Source organism: Colletotrichum fioriniae, assembly GCF_027942845.1.
Source record: "Colletotrichum fioriniae strain IMI 355084 chromosome Unknown scaffold_1, whole genome shotgun sequence".
NCBI classification, from domain to species: domain Eukaryota; kingdom Fungi; phylum Ascomycota; class Sordariomycetes; order Glomerellales; family Glomerellaceae; genus Colletotrichum; species Colletotrichum fioriniae.
In genome coordinates, this window is record NW_027076837.1 from 2,277,136 (window position 1) to 2,297,670 (window position 20,535).

The 20,535-nt window shown below is 54.1% G+C and overlaps 5 protein-coding genes across 5 annotated transcripts; 3 read left to right on the forward strand and 2 right to left on the reverse strand.

Annotated features, from left to right (window-relative positions):
• Positions 1 to 3,909: 3,909 nt before the first annotated feature.
• N0V96_000597 (uncharacterized protein) lies at positions 3,910 to 5,024 on the forward strand (the record flags this gene model as incomplete). The annotated part of the gene is made up of 2 exons (XM_053199232.2): positions 3,910 to 4,923; positions 4,980 to 5,024. The coding sequence occupies 2 exons, from the start codon at positions 3,910 to 3,912 to the stop codon at positions 5,022 to 5,024; spliced, it is 1,059 nt and encodes a 352-aa protein (XP_053043331.1).
• A 3,515-nt stretch (positions 5,025 to 8,539) lies between these two features.
• On the reverse strand, positions 8,540 to 10,146 carry N0V96_000598 (uncharacterized protein; the record flags this gene model as incomplete). Its single annotated transcript, XM_053199234.2, has 2 exons — positions 8,540 to 9,688; positions 9,754 to 10,146. 2 exons carry the CDS (start codon positions 10,144 to 10,146, stop codon positions 8,540 to 8,542), a joined length of 1,542 nt encoding a protein of 513 aa, XP_053043333.2.
• A 663-nt stretch (positions 10,147 to 10,809) lies between these two features.
• Positions 10,810 to 12,256, forward strand: MTM1 (Carrier protein, mitochondrial; the record flags this gene model as incomplete). The annotated part of the gene is made up of 2 exons (XM_053199235.2): positions 10,810 to 11,050; positions 11,112 to 12,256. The coding sequence occupies 2 exons, from the start codon at positions 10,810 to 10,812 to the stop codon at positions 12,254 to 12,256; spliced, it is 1,386 nt and encodes a 461-aa protein (XP_053043334.2).
• Positions 12,257 to 13,160: 904 nt separating this feature from the next.
• Positions 13,161 to 14,359, forward strand: UNG1 (uracil DNA glycosylase; the record flags this gene model as incomplete). Its single annotated transcript, XM_065755986.1, has 2 exons — positions 13,161 to 13,549; positions 13,651 to 14,359. 2 exons carry the CDS (start codon positions 13,161 to 13,163, stop codon positions 14,357 to 14,359), a joined length of 1,098 nt encoding a protein of 365 aa, XP_065615226.1.
• Positions 14,360 to 16,038: 1,679 nt separating this feature from the next.
• N0V96_000601 (uncharacterized protein) lies at positions 16,039 to 18,102 on the reverse strand (the record flags this gene model as incomplete). The annotated part of the gene is made up of 8 exons (XM_053197699.2): positions 16,039 to 16,544; positions 16,611 to 16,923; positions 16,983 to 17,260; positions 17,315 to 17,325; positions 17,378 to 17,481; positions 17,541 to 17,681; positions 17,762 to 17,829; positions 17,889 to 18,102. The coding sequence occupies 8 exons, from the start codon at positions 18,100 to 18,102 to the stop codon at positions 16,039 to 16,041; spliced, it is 1,635 nt and encodes a 544-aa protein (XP_053044922.2).
• Between the last annotated feature and the right edge of the window lie 2,433 nt (positions 18,103 to 20,535).

A 20,535-nucleotide genomic window follows, 5' to 3' on the forward strand; every position in this document is an offset into this window, starting at 1 on the left:
CGACGTCCCAGGCTGGCTGTCAAGAGCAGGGGGTTGGATCCCAATCGAGACTCGGTCCTGCATCGTGGAGATAGTCTCGTAGCCCTAGGACAAGGCACCTTGTCTCCCGTTGGTTGTCGGTAGAAAGGTGTGAGTTGGATTTGATTGATAGTTTGGAAAAGCATCGTGTACTGTATGTACTAGGCAGTGCGAGGTGCCAGTCAGCGCAGGCCGCAGGCCGCAGACAGTAAAAGTTTGGCTGGTACTTTCTGCCGTGTTTGGTGGCTGACGAAACATCTGCCCGCTTGCCTTGGCGTGCATATACTAGCCGCAATGACTGCGTCGGTGGATGGCGGCTGATTTGTTTCTTTTGGGGGATGAATGCTGGGACGGCCAATCTTGTCAGCAGTCTGGAGGGGATGATTTGACTCTGATGCTACAGAAGCAAGCAGAAGATGCTTTCGACGGGCATGCTATCGTCATCGGCTGCAGTGTTAGCATCAGTGTGTCGAGTGCGTCCCGGTCCTAGACCATACGTAAGGTAGGGGGCGGAAAGGGAAGTGGGTGAAGACATCTGCTCGGTAGGAGGGCACCTATTATCAGACCGACAGTCAATCAATCAACGCGCAGGTGGACACCATCGAATAATGTCCAAGCGACGGAGTCGGTCACAGCTCCCGTAATCTGGCAACCCAGTCAGTAAGTCTAGTGGCGTCAAAGCAAAATGGACCTACTCTCTGCACAAGGAAGAAGAGCAATGAGACTGTGCTTCCCTCTTCATCGAGTGCCACACCTAAGATTTCTGTTGGTATCATGGAGATGCGCCTCACCATCCGTACAGATTATCCGTACTTGGTACTGGAGTTTAGAGGGCCAGAGGTCGAGAGCCGGAGACCGCTTTTCGCCGGAAGAGAGGGGTGGCAGTTGGGAGTATTGGAGGATTGAGGGGTGGAGAGAGAAAGGCTAGGTACGGATACTGCGTAGGTTGAAGGCAGGGTCCGGGGTGAGTGGGGGCTGTACTATCTCCCCTGAGCCCGAGCGGGCAGCGCAAAGACGATTTCGAATTCAAGCAGCGAGAGCTCTGGGTGCCAAGGTTAGTCTGAGCCTGGGTTCGGGTTCAGGCTAAGGTCTTGGTGAGTACATGCTTCATAGGGAACATGGTGCCTTTGAGATGGTGGTGATGGTGGTGGTGAGCATGGTGAAATCTTCCATGGTGAGGTTGGGGTTGAGATGTGTGCTCCGTAAGGTAAGTAAGGTACGGAGTACGTATTTGGTAGTCCACGGGTTCGTACTCCGTAGGGGACCCTGCGAGTGAGTCCCTGTCTTGGGAGGAGCCTCGGGTGGTTCTGGGCCCTTTCCCTTTTGCAGCTTGCCATGTTCTTCCCCGTTTTGCTCAGGGGTTCGAGGAAAGAAGCAGTGCTAAGGCAGAAAAGAGCAAGGGCGGCAGGGGTCCATGGGAAACGATTCAACTTTCAAGGGGGAGGAAGGAGGGACGGGCGGGTACTGCTGGGTCCTTCCTTTCTTCCTTCTGCTGGGGCCGACCTGAGGCGTCCTTTTTTTTCTTCCTTTTTTTTTTCCTCTCAAAATGACCTGGAGCAATGTGATGGCTGCGGAGAGAGGAGGGCGGGGAGCAAAGCAATAGAACGATTCGATTGATTGCTTGGAATGACTAAGTACAATGAATCTCGGAAGAGGCGATGAAGAATCGGACGAGGGTCTCCGGCTAGGTACTCGAAGACTTTTTTTTGGTGAGTAATACTCCGTACCTAGGTAATGGAAGAGATTTCATCAAAGGAGAAGAAAGCAAAAGTGGCATTCCACAAGAACCAAAGTCGAGTGTCATAACTGCAAGGGCGAAGAAGCACCGCCGCTTGTAGACACGAGACTCGAATGAGAGGAAAAGGGAGAAAGAGAGAGTACGAAATACACGTACGAGTACTTTACCTTGGGGCAAGGAATATACTTGGATTGAAGTATCTTCTCTCAGAGCTCCCCCCATGGTTCAGGTACTCCGTAATGGTCCCATGGCAGCGGCGGTCGCAGGTGTCAGTTAAGCCTGCCCGATTCCACGTCCTTGTCAATGTCAAAGGACTGTCACTGGATGTCAAGGTCAATGTGTCAGTGCTGTTCAACCAACAGCAACAGCATCTGCTTTCTTTTCTCACTCGATCCTGGAGCCCTGCCAGAAACAATACAGATGTACGGAGTACTGCGGGAGACACACGCGCACGCACACGCACTCGCACTCGCCCCAAGCTGCAGTTTTGTTTCTGGGCGAGGTACACAAGGTAGCCTTACGGTCGAGAACTCAAAGTATCTTTTCCTACCTTACCGAGGTACGGATACCTCACAGACATCTTCTCGGAGCATACATCTAAAATACCATTTCGACTAGAGGTACAGGCAGAGGCAGGAGACTACTTGGAGATACTTGCCTTACCTAAGATAATATGCCCTGGGCTCACCCTTTCCCCTGCCAAAAAAGGCACTGGCACCATCTTGCATCTGCACCTCACGCCGCGCGCCGCGTACCTTGCCTTGCACCACTCGCTCAGTTTTGGACCACAAAGTAGCAGCAAATGTACCTCAAGTACGAAGCAAGAGGTATCTACAAGATGGTGGTGAAAAAAAGGAGCAGGGCGACCACCACCCACCTTGCCCGCCTGCTTGGTCTTGCCTTTCCTTGCGTTAGCGTAGTCGCCGGCATTCGAGCCACTCATCCCTCCACCTTCGTTCAATCAATTCAATTTAGTGGAGGGTGGGTGGATGGATGTACGTCTGTCCAGGTCCAGGTCCAGGTCCAGGTTCAGGCCCAGGGCACCCCCATCTCATCCCATCCCATCCCACACCATCCCATCTCATGGTCAATCGCCGCGCAAGTCACTCCCTCTCACACACACCACACTCTCTCTCACTCGCGAACTGCATTTCCGGGCTTTCTTTACCATCCCAGCGTGAGGCGCATTACATCCCTACTACCAACAGAGCTTCTTTGCCCTTTTCCCTCCTCTCTCGACTTCTTCCTCCATCCCGTTACTCTTTCCGAGGCCACGAAGTAGACTTGAGATCCAACTATCTATCTGTCTGTGCCACTCACTAAGGTACCTTACTCCGTACACTTGAGCCTGCCTCAACCGTCCAGTCCCTCCTCTTCAGACTTCAAACTCACCCTCGCCTCATCCATCTCCGCCCTGGAATGCTATCCTCTGCCCCTCTCGCCATTCTTGTACGAATACACGACTGTGCATACGACGGGAGCCTTGACTCTTGAGCCTTCTTCCCGGCCCCGATCCCGCCGTCATCGCTTGGCCTTCCCGGTTCTTCTTTTTCGCTTCTCGTTGTCCTGAGCCTAACCCTTTTACTCATAATCCTAATATTATCCCACTTCACACTATAATCTATACCTTACCCTGTCTGGCCTTACCTTGCCTCCGACATCCCTCCTTGCTCGCCCGCTCGCCCTTTTTCATCATTGCGACAACCCCGGATCTATTCTTGCTCGCTCCTCTCTTTCTCAACCCCCCCTCCCTCACCTTCCAGGGGCTGTCCTGCCTGTCATGTCAATCTGCGACTGCTAAACACGTCCTTTTTCTCCCCTTCGACGCGGCTGCTTGTTGCAACATCTCGACTCTTTGCCATTCTCATCCAACCAGCGCCAGCCATTGGCACACCCAACACTTCGTACAACAACAACCACCACTACCACCAACACTTGTGAGACCAGCAGTGACAGTTGTGGTCTCCCGCTCAGCGCCCGTGTCGCACAGCGTCCTACGTTATATCTCCGACTCTGCTATTCGACCTCCCACATCACACGACTCCGACCGAACCACCAGACCCGTACTGTCGAGCGGCTGTGGCAGTTGTCGCACGCCAATGGTCTCTGCCGCTCGCCTATAGCCTCTCCAGACACAGCTTCTTCTATACGCCATGGCTACATCAACAGGCTTCCCACGCATGTCCTTCGGGGCCAACAACAACCTCGACTTGAGCTTGGACCTTCCGATTGTTCTCTTTCCCCCGTCAGACGACCTGCCTTCTCCCATTTATGAAAGTGACGATGAGGATGCTCAGCGAACACCAACTACGGCTACCGTGCCCCAGATCCCAGACCGCAGCATACGCCGAACAAATAACGAGTCACCGACACTGGGCAGCCCCAAGGTCCCTCGCCATCCCATCCCCTCAATGCAGGCCGCCTTCGCCGAGTCGTTCCTCGAAGTCGCCGATGGCAATCCTACCCAGAAACCGAAACTTAAAACTGCTGATGCAAAGATTCGTCGCGAGGAGCTCATTAGCCAAGAACGCGAAGATGACCTACCCGATATGTTCTGGCGCTTTCGCCCCGGCCAGCAGCAGCACGAGCTCCTGAAGCTCATGGCGCAGATATCATTTGGCGTTTACTTGCTACTCCACGGCATGGCCAACAGCGCCGCCCAGGTCGTCAGTATCCTGCAGGGACACATCGATGAGGTGGACGAGTTTCTCGAGGTGGTCATGGAGGACTTTGAGCAGGCGACCAACGATTTGAAGGAGAGGATCGACTACCTTCGTTTGCCCATGGAGAACCTCGAAGTCTTTGAGAAGCTGCTCGAGGACCGCAATTTCCGCCTCGAGATCGTCCAAGGCAACGAAAAAATTGAGCATATCGTAGCTCGCACCAACATCCAGCTCGAACAGTACGACAAAGATGTGCAGCATGGCCTCGCTGCAACAAAGGAGTTTGCTGTTTATCTGGCTCACCAAAACGCGGGCAGTTGGCGTCAAGATCGTCCAGACGTGGTGGACATCTACGCCGCAATGAAGGGCAATACTGAGGGCTGGTACAATGCATTCGTGGAGTTGCAAGCTCAAGGCAAGGAGTTGAATACCTTGGTCGTTAAGCTGGGAAAGATGGTGGCTGAAATGAGCAAAAAGGCCGGTGAAGTGAGTCGAAGAACTTGGGTAAGTCGGACCAATCGCCCTCTGGTATGTCCAGAACTAATGCTTCTACAGGCCAGCATTCCGCCGTTCAGCCTACCGCTGCAAGGCGCCCGAGTAGATGATGCCCCGTCGAATTCACCACCAGCTTCACCTCCCAGAGACCCGAGGCGCTCCACGCTGCGCGCGAACAGTGTGAGCGGCTCTGTCTCCACTGGAGGGAGGTCGAGTTCCAATTTGGCCTATTTTGACATCCCAATGCAGATACCGTCGCCAGTAGCTTCCCCTGATCAGCGATCGGTCAAAACCCATAGAACATCGCACTCAAACAACACCATGCAGTCTTTCCACACCTCTCACTCCCACAACACGATTCACTCACAAACGACCACCAAGTCTCATAAAACCACACTCTCTCATAACACCAATCACTCTCACGAGACGGCTCGTACAAGCCATACCACCCGCACAAATCAGAGCTCGCATTCTATCGCGCCGAAGCTCACTCTGGAGACTCCCGACGGCCCAATAACTGAGCCAGTCAGCGCTGAGGAGGAGGTGGAGGTGACTCTGGACGACGGACCGCTATATATACTCCAGCCAAGGACGTACACCCCACAGCCACCAGAGGAACGCATGCCTTCACCCGCCCCGACCGAATCATCAAGCAGATATCAGCCCCAGCGCGAGGCGCCTCTCCCAACGAAAAAGACTTCGCTTCGCCAGAGAGTCTCTTTGAAGACGACTCCTCCAGAGTCAATCCAAATTCCACCCCCGTCATCGGACCTTCATCACACTGCGCGAGAGTCTCCTCGGGAGCGCCAGGCTCCAGATTCCGCCTATGGTTCTGACTATGACCAGCGGCAGCGTTACCATGCAGCGAACGAGCTCTCACCGCCTGTACAGCAGCCGCCGGTGCTACCTTCCCCAAGGTCGGAGCACCAATATTACCGCCCGGTGCAAGCGAGTCCACACTCCCCACTACAGCAAAGGCCGCTCACTGCTGGTGCGCAGCCCAGATCTCCTTATGGTCACCAGTCTGGGTACTATCCCACCCATCAGAGGAACGCACCGTCCCGACTAGGAGGCGCAAGCATGTTGAGCAACGTCACAACCATGACCTACGACTCTCAGATGACGGCAAGCGGAGAAAAACGATTGAAGAAAAAACGCAGCGCTTTTGGCTGGCTGAAAAAGGCATTTTCGCTCGATGAAGAAGAGCAACGAGCATACGAAGCGCGGAGGCAGCAGCAAACGCCCAATATGTACTACGACGGCAGAAGCCCCAAGTTCTTAGACGGCAAAAGAGTGGCACCGCCACGTACTGCAGACAGCGTCTATCGCCAAGGAGGCAGCGTATATCGTCAACAATAAGTCGGTGGTGTCAAAGAAGGTTGTCATCGGCCGAAGCCCCGAAAAGACATACATGTGGCCCGTCGTCTGTAAGACTGAGAACCATGCCGAGGATGGAGCACTGTTCAAGTTCGCCAATTTGCGACTCACGCCCAGTATTAGGCAGAAAAAGTGCGATATGATACCCTCGGGCGACCATTTCTTGATATTACATCATTGTAATCATGCTACTCAACAACCACTGTTGATACATGCTTTGCGATGTACATTTTTGGCTTACGGGGTTTCCGTGAGCACATAACCATCTCCTCGTTATTTTATGTTATTTGGAACAGATACTCGCAACCTTGCGAAGGGAGGAAATTAGCATTAGTGCCCTGCCAGGCGTCGAGGCGTTTTAGTCATTCATGTAGCGACTTACCATTTTCCCGATGCATTTTCAAGCCAAACTTATTTTTATACGCCCGATGGAGGGCAGTAATATACGATTCTACGAGGATCCAAGACGAAATAGCGGGCCAAACCTCAACCCAACTCTAAATGAAAGCATCACCCCGCAATGTTGTGGCATGCCACACCTGTTTACTGCGGTCTACGCCCTTGTGTACGCCCTATGCCATAAGGCTAACATCCTTGTACGATTGGCCAAGTGCTTTCTAGGTCGGTTTCTCGTGGGTAGAGCTCTGATCGATCCGCAGATCCTAGATTGCTCGTTTTCGTTAACTTCGTACGACGGTTTCTGTACAGCCAAGACTGGGTGGGATCCGGTTTATGTCCTTGTATCAAATAGTATAGAGAGCCACGACGAGGTCCTAAGAGACTAAGGAATATGCTAGCCCTGGTCTTTGACATCTCTTGAACTGTTAGTCTATCTACTTACCCTCAATCTCATCATCATCATCACCCTCCTGCTTTTGCTCGTCTACAAACAGCAAACAAGAAAGAAGAATCGGTAGATTCCCCACCCGCCATGACAACGCCATCATCTAAAACATGGTTCATCACGGGCTGCACGAGCGGTTTCGGCGAGGCCCTCGTGCGGAAGCTGCTGGCGGAGGGGGATAATGTCATTGCCACGGGCCGTGGCGGGGCGGAGGCTAGGCTTGCGCATCTGCGAGATACGACGACGACGACGACAGGAACGGAAACGGGAAAGGGAGCGGGAGAGGCAGCGGTGTCTGAGGCGGAGATTCGGGCTAAAGCGGCTAAGGCGTGGGGGTATTTTAAGGGAGGGGTCGATGTTGTTGTGAATAATGCTGGGTATATCGTCTCTGGGCTTGTGGAGGAGTTGACGTGAGCTTCACCTACCCCTTTAATATCCCCCTATACACGTTTCGTTTTTTTCTTCTCTCTCTCTAGAGTCGCTGGTAATATGGACGAACGAGGGTAGACAACAGGACATGGAAGCGAGCTTCAGGACAAACTTTCACGGTCCGCTCAACATTACGCGCGCATTCCTGCCGATGATGAGGGAGAAGGGAACGGGTACGCTGGTTTATATCAGTTCGTAGGCGGCGTGGCACGTTGAAGTTGGTGCCGGGGCGTATAGCGCCAGTAAATTTGCGCTCGAAGGTTTGTCTTTTGACAGCTCCCTCACTTACACCGTGTACACTTTGAACAGCAGTCTGTTTTTTCTTGAGCTTGGTATCGTCTATGATGTCTTCTTCTTCTTCTGCTCCTCCTTCTCCTTAAAACAGGAAAACGAAGAAGAGCAAAGGGAAAAACTAACACTACAAAAAGGCGCCGTTGAGACTCTCTCCAAGGAACTATCCATCCTCGCTCCAAACATAAAACTCACCATCATCGAACCGGGGTTCTTCCGCACAAAGGTTTTCAACAAGATATCCAACGTGCCCGCCCGTATTCCCGAGTTTGCGGGATTGAACGCTGCGATCAGAGGGGGCGCCGAGGCGCTTCCGGGGACGGAGCCGGGGGACCCGGAGAAGGCTGTTGCGAGGATCGCGGAGCTGGTGCGGGGTGACGGGATGGTGAAGGACGGAAACGGGGTCGGTGGTGGTAGTAGTAGTAGAGAGGTGCCGTTGAGGGTCGTGTTGGGGAGCGACGGATGGGAGAGGATTCGGGATAAGTGAGTGTGTGGGTGTTTTGGAGGGGTTAAGGGCTTGGGAGGATATTGCGAGGAGCATGGATTTGTCAAGAACATCACTGGCGGTCTTTCAGTAGAAAGGAGTTTGGTGCCCACAAGGAAAGTACATGGGAAGACCGGGAATTCGGCCTTTAGGATTCTATTCCTCTTGTCTATTCAAGGCCCGGGAAAATGCAAAAGACGTCACTCCCCGACGCCGTAGCTCTTTACTCTACTAAAGAAGAAGGGCTTGTCGTTCTTCAACGCAAACTCGCCCAAGTCGTCCGTCAGCTTGTTGTAGCTGTAAAAGCCCTTCCAGACGAGCTTGGTGTTGCGCGCGCCGCCCTTGCCGGCGTTGCGCATCTCTAGATACATCCTGTACGTGTACTTTGCCCCGACCCCCTCCGTCTCGACGGCCACGTCGCCCTCGATTTCGCCGAGGGGCCTGTCCGGGTGATCGAGCGCCGAGGACAGCCGCCACCGCCCGCGGAGGCCGTGCTGCATGACGACGGACGGCAGATGCGCCGTGCCGCCGCCGCTGTTGCGCCGGTGTAGCTCGAGCAGGTCCTTTGTCATGTAGTGCACGACGTGGGCGGGCTCGTCGGTGGTAAGCAGGCTGATGGCGGTGCCGTCGCGGAAGAAGCGGAGGTAGCGGTAGTAGGTCACAATGTGGACGGGGCTGTTCCAGGTGATTTGGTTAGCGTTGGCCTGGCCCGGTCGGATGTAGTTCACGGTGCTGATGTAGCATCCGTTGAAGCGGATCCGCGGCCTGTGGCGGAACATTTTCCGCCAGGACGAGTCGTAGAGTTCCGGGAGGAGGGCGAGGGTTGTGGTCTCGCCCTCTTCCCTGCGGCGCCGCGCGAGCTCCTCCATGGTTACGTAGTCGAGGTCGCCGCTATTGTCTTCCTCTTCCTCCAGCGGTTCCCAGGAGACGCCGCGTTGCCAGTGGTAGTGCATGCCAGCGAAGCCGAATTCTGGGCCGAGGGCGACACGGCGCCAGATCTGCTGCTCCGTGGCGACGACGTAGGCGAAGCGTTTGCAGATGAGGGACAGCCGTACAAAGTCACCGACGTCGAGGACGGCCACGTCTTTGAAGATGTGGACGAGGATCTCCTCGGGCATGCCGGCAATGGGGCAGGGCGGCGCCGGGTCACCTTCCACCGGCGGGGGCGCGGCCGATACGGCGAGACCTGAGAAGCCGGCAATCAGCTCGCTCATGGTCTGCGTCTCTACTGGCTTGCTTGCTGTGGTTGTGGCGGCGGCGGCAGGGCCAGATGCTGAGGGCTGTGGCGCTTTCGCGGCACCGGCGGGGAAGTGCTTCTTCCGGTACGCCAGGTCGACTCTATTATCCATCTACAAAGGAAGCTTCAGCATGATGATAGTGGAAGAGACGTATTAGGAAAGCACTGGCTGCTCACTCTGAATGCCTTGCGATACAACTTGAGACTGTCCCCTAAGCTGCCGATTGCCTCCTTTTCCACAGCTTCTTCAAAGTGATCCAGGGCAGATACCAGTTCTCTGGCCTTGTTGGGATCAGACTGGCCATCCAGGGTCGGACCGGAAGCGGGCGGTGCTGGTTCATCGAAAACGAGAGATTGTGCGTATTCCTCATCCTCTTCTATTTGAGACCTCTTGGCAACTATGCTTTTGGGAATCTCTGTAGGTACCGATTGCTTGGATGACGAAGATGCCTCCCTTTTCGACTGAGGTGCTCGAGCTTCCGGGACTACTTTTTTGTGCTTCAGCTCAGTCTGCCATTGCTGCCGAAAAGACTCCAGCTCGGAATCGAGCTGTGGAGGTTCGCCTGCCATGTCTGATAGCTATGATGCTCAAAAATTATGAGCCTGCGAAGCTGGGGAAGTGCTATGACAGTGACATTGATTATTTCTTTGACAATCGAGGTGAGTGATGGCGTTGTTTGGTGATTTCAAAATTCCGAATATCTTAAAGGATCGAAGCTGCAGTATGAGATGTAGTTAAAGTCGACCACTCATCATCGACAATGCTGCTGTAAGCAGGCACGGAAAGCACGCCGAACTGGAGTCAGACGGCGTGTGAGGTGCCACCTGAGGTCCACCGTGCCTGGTGCTTATCGGTGACATTTTGTGGCGCACCGATGGATCCACCAGAGTTCCAACCAATTGGGTCAGAGGGTCGGTCCGTGACATCACCTTAAACGGTTTGGGCTCGGCTCGGCCAGCAAGGTGCCCCGGCGCCACCCATTTCATTATCTCCGGCAAATTTTTGGGGGGAGAAATGGAAGGGACCAGAGTCGGAGCGCGCACCCGATTTCGCAGTCATGACGAGGCGACTCTCCCGGTCTAGCGAACGGGGTAAGGCTAATTAATTCTCACCCTGCCTCTTTTTTCGACTTCGTGAAAGCTTATACCCTTTCCTCACCCCCTCATCCGTCGAACCGTTCGTCATCTTCCACTTTGGCCAGCTTCTTACTGCACCGCATTCCTACCGACCGGATGACCGCACCATCTTTCCCAAGCTCCGACTTCCCCGACGATGCAAGCTGGTCCGCAATGACTACCATCCACCAGGCCAACCGAGGCCAGGACCACGATAGATTCGACCCCGATGACTCCTTCCCGATGGCGCGAATAGCTCAGCCCCCGACCAACGGTAGCGGAGGAAGCGACGATGATATTACGGCGCCGCAGAAGATGATCTCGGCCATGTCGGGCAGTCTTTTGACATCGCTTCTCGGTAAGCCAACTATGGCGCGAAATGAGATATGAGCTTCCCATACGCTGACATGCATGTGCAGTGACGCCCCTCGACGTTGTCCGAATCCGATGGCAGTCGCAAAATGTCACTCCGCCGACGGTAGACTTCTCACGGTTGGCCATGACGACCGACACACTCAAGACTTTCAACACATCAAACCTCGGAGTCACCGCATGCTGCCGGGAGGTCTTCTTCATGAACAACAACTCCGAACTATGTCTCGCGATGCCGAGAGCGGCAGAGGGCGCGGGAGCATCTGCTGCTGCTGCATGCTCTGTCGAGGAGGTTGAGCGCAAGACAATCAGCTCTACCATGGACGGTCTGAAGAAGATTGCGCGAAATGAAGGATTCACTAGTCTATGGAGGGGTTTGTCTCCGACATTGCTAATGACGATCCCGGGAAACATCATCTACTTTACTGGCTACGACTGGATGAGATACAACAGAAAGAGTCCAATCGCGCAAAGGCTCAACGACGACACCGCCCCGTTGATTGCCGGTTCCGCGGCTCGCGTTCTGGCCGCAGCTGCCGTCAGCCCGATCGAGCTCTTCCGTACAAGAATGCAAGCGTCGGCCGGCAACTCTACGACTGGCCATCTCGCAAACACGTTCCGCGACATCAAGGATATGGTCCACAGCAGCGGGTATACTTCTCTGTGGAGGGGCCTGACCTTGACACTGTGGAGGGATGTGCCCTTCTCAGGCCTGTACTGGTGGGGATACGAGACGATCCGGGGTAGATTGACAGATTTTCGAGAGACCCGCCGCGGCCGGACTTTGGATACTAGAGGCTCACGAACGCAATCGCGCCGCCGGTCTCAGAGCCACGAAAACCACACGGAAACCATGACGGACAGCTTCATTGCCGGTGCCGTCTCTGGCGGATTCGCATCGATAGTGACGATGCCGTTTGACGTGGGCAAGACCAGGACGCAAGTGTACAGAGAAGCGCCCCGTCAAGCAGGCGAGGCCAACGCGGCCAAGGCCGCTGCCGCTGAACAGGGCTCTATGGTGCGCCTGCTCTGGCATATTTTCACGACGGAGGGCATTGGCGGCCTATGGAAAGGATGGATCCCCAGAACGCTCAAGGTGGCACCGGCGTGCGCCATCATGATCAGCAGTTACGAAGTCGGAAAGCGGGTATTCAGGGGCGTGAACGAGAAGTCTAGGAGGGACGCGGACTAATATTGGAGCATCATCACTACTCATTCCATTTCCAGCATTATTGGGCGTTCAGCGGGCTGCTATCTATTGACGACGGGAAGGAAAAGAACCCGGGCCTGGAGTTTGCATGCCGAGCGGCATACGTCGCGGTTGGTTTAGACATTGGGGAAAACAAAAAATCGTGTAATTCTAGTTGAAGTGTAATGATACCTCGTCCACAAGGTGGTTTTACTTTCATGTCATACTTCAGTCATGGCTGATCCCAACCTCGTGGTGACAGGATGAATTGCCCAATAATGGACTGGTATTAACCTTGAGGTAAGGTAAGGTACCTACCTACCTACCTTAAGGTAAGCCAAAGAGATCTTGATGAAGTCACCACTTCGTCCCAAATAGCCGACGGGAGCTCTCAGGGGCAGTTGGAACCGCTAAGCAGCCGGGGCCGCTGCAGGGCTGCAGCTCCCAGGCAGCTCCCCGGCCCCTACCAGCCACTAAAAGCCTTCAGGACGCGCCAGAACAGCGGGTCAATCAACTCGCGTTAATGACTTTTTCCAATTGGTAGCGCGTCACCACGCGACGGTTCGCAGACTGGGTGTTCGAGCTTTAAGGCCAATGGAGGGCTAAGAGAAATCTCATTCTTGACTACACTCCATATTCAGTCTCTCTTCTTCCCCCACTCCAAACCTCTTTGTTAGCCCATTGTATTACACCCATTTAACGTGAACAAGATCGACCCAAATCTGAATTTTGTACCAGCTTGATGACGATTTGAATTTTCTTGTCTGATCCACAACTCCCCATCACAATTGATCCTCTACGCCTCGCCAGGGCAGCAACCTACGCCGTTCTACGTCCGCGGCCAGGTCAACGGCCTGCCAACGTCATCGTCTCCCTCTCGTACAGCCTGCCCTCTCCACACGCCAGCATGTCCACACTCAAGCGCAAGGCCGGCACGCTGTCCGCCTCCGACAGCAAGAAGCCCAAGCAAGATGGGAGCATTATGTCCTTCTTTGGGGCCCCGAAGCCGGCGGCCGGCAATAAGGGAGCTGGTTCCACCGCAGCAGGTGCCGCCGGTGCTGCAGCCGGTCCCGAGGCGCCTGCGGTCAAGTTCGACAAGGCCAAGTGGGTTGCCGGACTGACGGCCGAGCAGAAGGAGCTGCTGCAGCTCGAGATCAGCTCGCTTCACGAGAGCTGGCTGGCCCTTCTCAAGGACGAGGTCACCAGCAAGGAGTTTCTGGACCTCAAGCGCTTCCTGAACAGGGAGTCGGATGCCGGGAAGAAGTGGTTCCCCCCCAAAGAGGATGTGTACTCTTGGTATGTCCCACTCTGATTCTTGCATCGTGAACCCTCAGCAAAAGTCATCCTTTTCTAACCGTAAGCTTTTACCAGGTCCCGTCACACCCCTTTCAACACAGTCAAGGTCGTCATCCTCGGCCAAGACCCCTACCACAACGTAAACCAAGCCCACGGCCTCGCCTTCTCCGTCCGCCCGCCCACCCCGGCGCCCCCTCCCTCAAGAACATGTACATCGCCCTAAAGAAGGACTACCCTTCCTTCTCCCCGCCCCCGAACAAGGGCGGCCTCTTGACCCCCTGGGCCGACCGCGGCGTCCTCCTCCTCAACACGTGCCTGACGGTGCGGGCCCACGAGGCAAACTCCCACGCCAATCGCGGCTGGGAGCGCTTCACGCAAAAGGTTATCGACCTCGTCGCCGCCAAGCGCTCGCGCGGCGTCGTCTTCATGGCCTGGGGCACTCCCGCCGGCAAACGCGTCGTCAAGGTCGACGCCAAGAAGCACCTTGTCCTCAAGAGCGTGCACCCGAGCCCGCTCAGCGCGTCGAGGGGGTTCTTTGACTGCGGGCACTTCAAAAAGGCAAACGAGTGGCTCGTCACCCGGTACGGCGCTGGCGCCGAGATCGACTGGGACTTGAGCGGGGCGACGAAGAAGGTCGAGGCCAAGGTTGTTGCGCCGCCGGAGACCAAGGCCACCAAGACGATTGACGTTGACGAGGACGAAGAGGCCGAGATGGCCATGGCTGCGGCTGCGGCTGAGGCTGAGGCTGAGAAGGAGAATGAGAAGGCCAAGGCTTCGTCCAAGGATGATACCGAGGAAGATGAGGAGTAATGTGGATCTACGAGACGGATGGAACAAACGACACGGGGTCACAGGCTACGTAACGGGCAAGGCGGGCGTTTGGTAAAATCACGGTTTGGAATGAAAACGAGAAAAACGCCCCTTGCCTTTCGAGCCTATCTTCTAGGAAAAGGGTTTGAACGATTTGATGAAACTTTGTACACCAGGGCACTAGATGATACAGCCTGATACAGGTACATGAGGGACCCACGCTTTAGATGCGAACACGCTGGGTCAGATGATGGAATTAGCTACTTGGGACTCGTTGATGCAACATGTATTTAATGCAGACGATGGAAAAATGAGAGGTCCTTCTGAAGTGTGCATGTTTTTTTCTAGACCTGTGAAAAGGTGACCGGTTCTCGAAAGCACACTGTTGACAGAACGAGGTCGAGATTGTCAGGAAAAATAAATGAGCTTCAACAGAATCCTTGTGGTTTCTGACATGGCGTGTAATTGTCTCTTGGAATTGAAAGCTTTCATAGCCCGATGCTCGAGCATTTCAGCAATCGGGACTTGGTTCTCGTTCAAGTCCAACGTGGACCACGACAGACGTACGACCGACGTTAAGCTGTCTAGGTTCCTTTGGCTTGACGCCTCCAAGTTGTGCAAAAAAAAGAAAGAGAGAGAGAGAGTGAACGGGTTTCCGTACGGAAACATGTTTATGTTCGAAAACATGAAAACATGTCAAGAAAACATGTAGTTAAGCACAAAAACATACAACAAAGCATGGAAACATACCAACAAAACACCAAGCAAAGCATGAAAACACATGTCAGAAACCAATTTTAAACAACCTATACAGCATTTCCATACTCAAGAGAACAGTGAAGAAAACGTGTTTTCGTACGAGAACATGAGAACAAGTCAAGAAAAAGGGTGTTTTCGTACGGAAACGTGAGAACATATCGAGGAAACATGCCTCCAAATACACAAAACATAGCAAAGCAACATGAACACATCTAAGGAAATATCGAGACACCCAAGAAAACAGCCAACAAAACATGCAAACACATTTCAAAAGCATGTTCTCGTACGGAAACATGGGCTCGCGTGAAGAAAACATGCCTCTAAGCAAGAAAGCATGCAGTAAAGCATAAAAACATCCTTGAAACCATAAAAACACGCAAGAAAACCAGCCAAGGAATCATGGAAACATCAAATACAACAAGTCAAACAAGGAAACATGAAAACATGCTAGCATTGCAAGAGGGCGGATTGCAGGCCCTTGGCCACACTCTCACTTACACACATGTACCAGACCGGTTCGGTATTGGCAAATTCCTTCACCGCAAACTACTCACTCCCATGCATCTTTTTCTTGAACGAAAATCGAGCCGGGTAGTTAAGCACCACGGTGTAAGTGTATGTTGCGATATGACCCTTTGATGCAATTGGAAAATAATGACGGGCTCTCCATGGCAAAAAGCAGAAAGCGCTTGAACAATCAATAGTGACTCTGATCCATGCTCAAAGGCTCTGTCTTTTTTGGCTTATATACGGTATTTGTATGTACAATGAATTGCAAAAGATATGTTCAAGAAATAATGGCATAGAAGACGAAGAGTGGCAGCAAAGCGCCGAGCCATGATGCACAAAGCCCAAAGCGTTGTCAGGCCTTCAATAATCCATCTTGTCAATCAGCTGCCAGGGTTGGCCGTCCTACTCCCTTAAGCCAGAAGCTCAAGGGCGTCAAAGCTGACACCGGGGCTAAGGTACTTCTCGCCGGAGCTGCCGCTGATGATGTTGATGGTGAGGATCTGCCACTCGCTCGTGCTCTGGATCCAGGCGGACTGCGGCACAGCGAAGGTAAGCTTGACGTTGTTGCCGCGGTACGTGCCGACGGTCAGCGAGCGGGTGCTGGCCTGGTTGGTGGCCGCGGGCAGGGCCGAGGCCCACGAGTTGACGTTGATGGCCGGGCGGCCGCCGATGTAGCCCTCCGTGATGCCGATGCGGACGGTGTGGCCGGCCGCGAGCTGGGCGGTGGTGAGCTTGAAGTAGATGAGGTAGCCGCTGTTGACCTCCTTCCACATGTAACCGGGGAAGCGGTTGGCGCTGTGGGTGCCGACGATGAAGTTTCCGGCGTTCCAGGTGGAGATGCGGGTGTCGGAGGGGTGCATGTAAGTGGGCTTCATGGGGGTATCCTCAAAGTTCAGGAAGCCCTTGGGGGTTCCATCTATGCCACAAGTCAGCGTTTGTGTTCTTCATGTCTTGAAATGTTATGATAGGAGATCAAACTGACCCCACTCGCCGATGCGCCAAATGACAGCGTCATCCTGAGGATCAACACAGGTGATGGTGTTGACGGCAGTCCCGGCGCCAGCCTTGATGGTGACGGAGGAGGTGGCGACCTCGAGCTCATCCTTGTAGACGGTCAGGGTGTAGGTGCCGGGGATGATCTTGGTGATGGACCAGACGCCACCAGAGCCGGCGGTGCCCCAGTACTGGGCGGCGGAGTTGGACAGCCCGACGACGTATGTCTTGCCGGACTTCATGTTGGAGAGGCCGACACCGGAAGCGTAGCCGCGACCAGAGGCGGGCACCCAGCCATCGAGCTAAATTTGAGTTAGATTGAGTATGCTACGTGGCTGTTAAATAGGGATTGTCTGCTTACGCCGAGGTCATCGAACCAGGACCAGTCGGCCTTGCGAGCGAAGAGGTTGCTGTTGGGGTCCTCGCCGGCGGTGAAAGCCAGGACGGAGGGGCCCTGGAGACCGGTGCGCATGGGGTCGGTGTGGCCCATGTTGTAGTAGTAGATGTCGTACAAGTCCTCACCAGTCGGGTCCGCACGACGGACGAGAGAGCGGAAGAAGGGACCGCCGCTGGCCTTTTCGTGGTTGCTTCTGATCATGAACAGACCGACGCCAGTCTTCTTGCGGCCAACGTAGTCGACTGCTAGGGGTCAGTCTTATTACACACAAAGTTTGAATTGGGGTGAACGCATACAGTCCATGACTCTGCTACTTGTCAGTCAAGTTCCTTTGAGAAAAGTGTATTCTTGTAACTTACCGGCCGTAATTGGAGCCTTGGTAGTGCTTGCTCTTGGTCAAGCCGGCGCTGTTGACATTGATGTCCTGGGCCTCGATGATGGTGCTGCTGGCATCATAGAAGTCCTTTTTCGTACTTTGTCAGCTGACCATCATGGAAATTCAATCGTTTTGAGAGCACATACACTCTCGGCAGAGTCATGGGAGAAGATTCCTCCTGGGATGCGAACGATGTAGCGCATGGCCGAGACGGAGTCGTCTGCCTTGTTCGTGAAGAGGTAGACATTGTTGTTTCCGTAGCGGACAAAGATCCAGTGCTTGAGAGTCTGTGGATGTTTGTGAGTATACGATGCTTCGAGGTTATAGTGGGAAGGACCCAAAAGGGGTATGAGGAGGGAAGACGTACGCCGTGGACGACCGAGACCTTGATGACGTTGCTATAGCTCGTGATGCTGACCGTGCTGGTACCGAGTCCTTTTCTCATGTTAGCCCTGTTAAATGCCGTTAGAAGAAGGCGGAATCCGTAAACCAACCTGATTCAACGTGGGTGTTCTTGCCGCCCCAGCCGTTGTACTCGACGCCCTTGTAGTTGAGCGAAGATATATCACCGCAGCATTTAGTCACCTTGATGACGAGGTCAGAGCCGCTGTCAATGACATACTCGGAGCCATTGTCCGTCCAGCCAAAGGCCGCCAAAACGACCGCCGGCAGGAAGAAGAGCGAGCACAGAAGCGAAACGAACAACATGGTTGCTGTTGGTCACCCGGTGTTACAGAAAACTCGCAGCAGCAGTGCGAGTCTTGGCAGTAAAAAGGAGTGACAGAGGGAAACGGAGAGGACGGCAGATGCGTAGCTTCCCTTTCCTCTTCCCAGAGAGGGCGGAAACTTGGGAGACCATCTCATTATATTGGCGAACCTGACGTCCGCCCTGCCTGCCATCCTTCTCCTTTCTTTCCGCTCCGCTCCCAAGACTAACGTCCACACGGTCAACAAGCCTAAAAGGAACTTAGACATTCCCGTCCCGGCCGACAAACCGTGCTGCGGAACTGCCCTTGACAAACCTTCCCCCTCTCTCAAGCAGCAAGCTTAATCACTTGAAGAAACCTCTATGGTGGGAATAGATTGAGGGTTGCGATGTAAGCGGAGGAGGGTGCGTGCTCAAGCTGGTACCCCCATGCCGCCCATCCAGGACCATGGGCCGCTCGGCGCTCATGGCCCTACCGGGTGCTTCGTCCGTGATCCTTGGGTCCCACTCCTTATATCCGGGCATTGAACCCCCCGGCCGGACAGGAATCCTCCGGTTAGGAACTTGGGAAAGAAGAAGGTTCTTCTTTTCTGCCCACCGTCCACGTAAGTCCCCTCCCACGTGCGGCGTGCCTCCTGCTTGTCTGCTCCTTTTTTCGTTCGAAGGGGTTGAATCGTGGAACAATATCGGCCGGGGTATTCCACTGGGCAGTTCCCACGGCCCACGGGCTAGTGCCACTGGTGGAAATGCGCGTAAAAGCACCGCTGCGAAAAGCCCCCCCCCCGCCATCGGAATAGTCGGCCCTCTCAGGACCCTGGTTGACTCGCTCGAGGTGACATTCGCGATATTGCTTTATTGGCATGGCCTTTTCCATAACCCGCACCGCAATCTTCTTTGGCTTTGCGCTTCTTTGCACCGCCTTACGATAGTCGTTGGCTCATGGGCACATCATACATGGGAGCTGGAACATACCATTGACTGCATCGGGCTGCATGTTGCATTCACATGCCGATCCCAAAGGCTTGACTTGGAGCTGCCGGCTTTCATACCCTCGCTGACAAGCGCCCTCTCGCGGCATACGCCGTTGATCGCGTTGGCAGTCAGCAGCCTGATTAACAGGGATGTCATACACGCACGCTTCGCAACACTGCAATCAACCCTTTCTTGGGGTCCTACCATAATCCGTCAGCTCCTCTCCCCTATCCAAGGCAAGAAAAGGACGACCTGAATATCAAACATTGTACCCATCTGGTCAACAAGCGCTTGACACTGCCTAAGGGAGCCGGAGCTGCCCGCCAGAGAAATGCAAAGTCAGGAAAGACCATCACAAAAGCACCGAGAACGAGAGACTTCCGTGTGCGATACTGCAAGAGGAAAGTCCGGATCGGCGCAAGGGTCTTGGTGGGCCTCTAACGACTCACGAGGAACACATGGTGACATGGTAAATGGTGCCCGCTCCGCTATCCTGCTTCCAAGTCCCGAAAGGAGAACCACGAGATGGGCAGGTTATTGCGGCAATTCTTGTACGCCGCCCACTAAAATCTTCATGGCTATTAAATGGGGTCTCGCCAGAGCGGTTTTACCCAGTCTTTAAACTCGGTATAACAGAACGCTCGCTATTGACGTGTCCTCGATTAATTAGACGACCTTTCTTCTGTGAGAGCTGGAGCTATTCGAAGCAATTGAGTCCTCCCATTTTCACAACAATGATACCAGAATACCTACTAGGTAATTATCAAACAGACTCATGCCTGGTAGTCAAGAAGATGAACCGTCGCAAACTCCAATTGCGCCATAACAGACCAATCGATAGACATGCCTTCATAATTACACCACGATGCATAACCTGCTTGAATAGGAAAGGCCTGTGTTTCAAAAGCAAACAACACGGTCCGGTCCTCATAAGACGCTCTGGAGCGCCCGCTCCGCGAGCGCGGGATCAAGACACCTAGGTACTTGCATTTCGAGTAAACGTTGTGGACTGCAGTTCTCTTCAACCAGGAGATTTACAGAGTGAGCATTCTGTAAATGAGAGCAAGGTGGCGGGAGAGTCAAGGGTCCGAACAATAGCTCAAAGCGCCGGCGCCCCTCTTTCCGCCCCGATCAGTCCCGGAAGCCCGCCCGCCGCCTTTAGTACGGATCCCACCGGCCCCGCACCTCCGCCAACAATATCTTCCGGAATATTGTAGTCGGCTTGGCCTGTGCATGGAAGACTATCACGAACGACTTGATTTACTCGTTATGAAAGACAGGCATCCCCCCCTGAGAGCCTACATTGACACATAGTCAAGGGTGCGCTGCTACCGAGACGTCTAATAAGCGATGCAGTGCCCTGAAGCGCTCATACTTTGGAACTAGTCTCGGCACTGCCTTGTCGTCACGATGTACAGTGCAGAGTTCGCCAGCTTCTCGAAACCATGAACTTGCGATCCTGT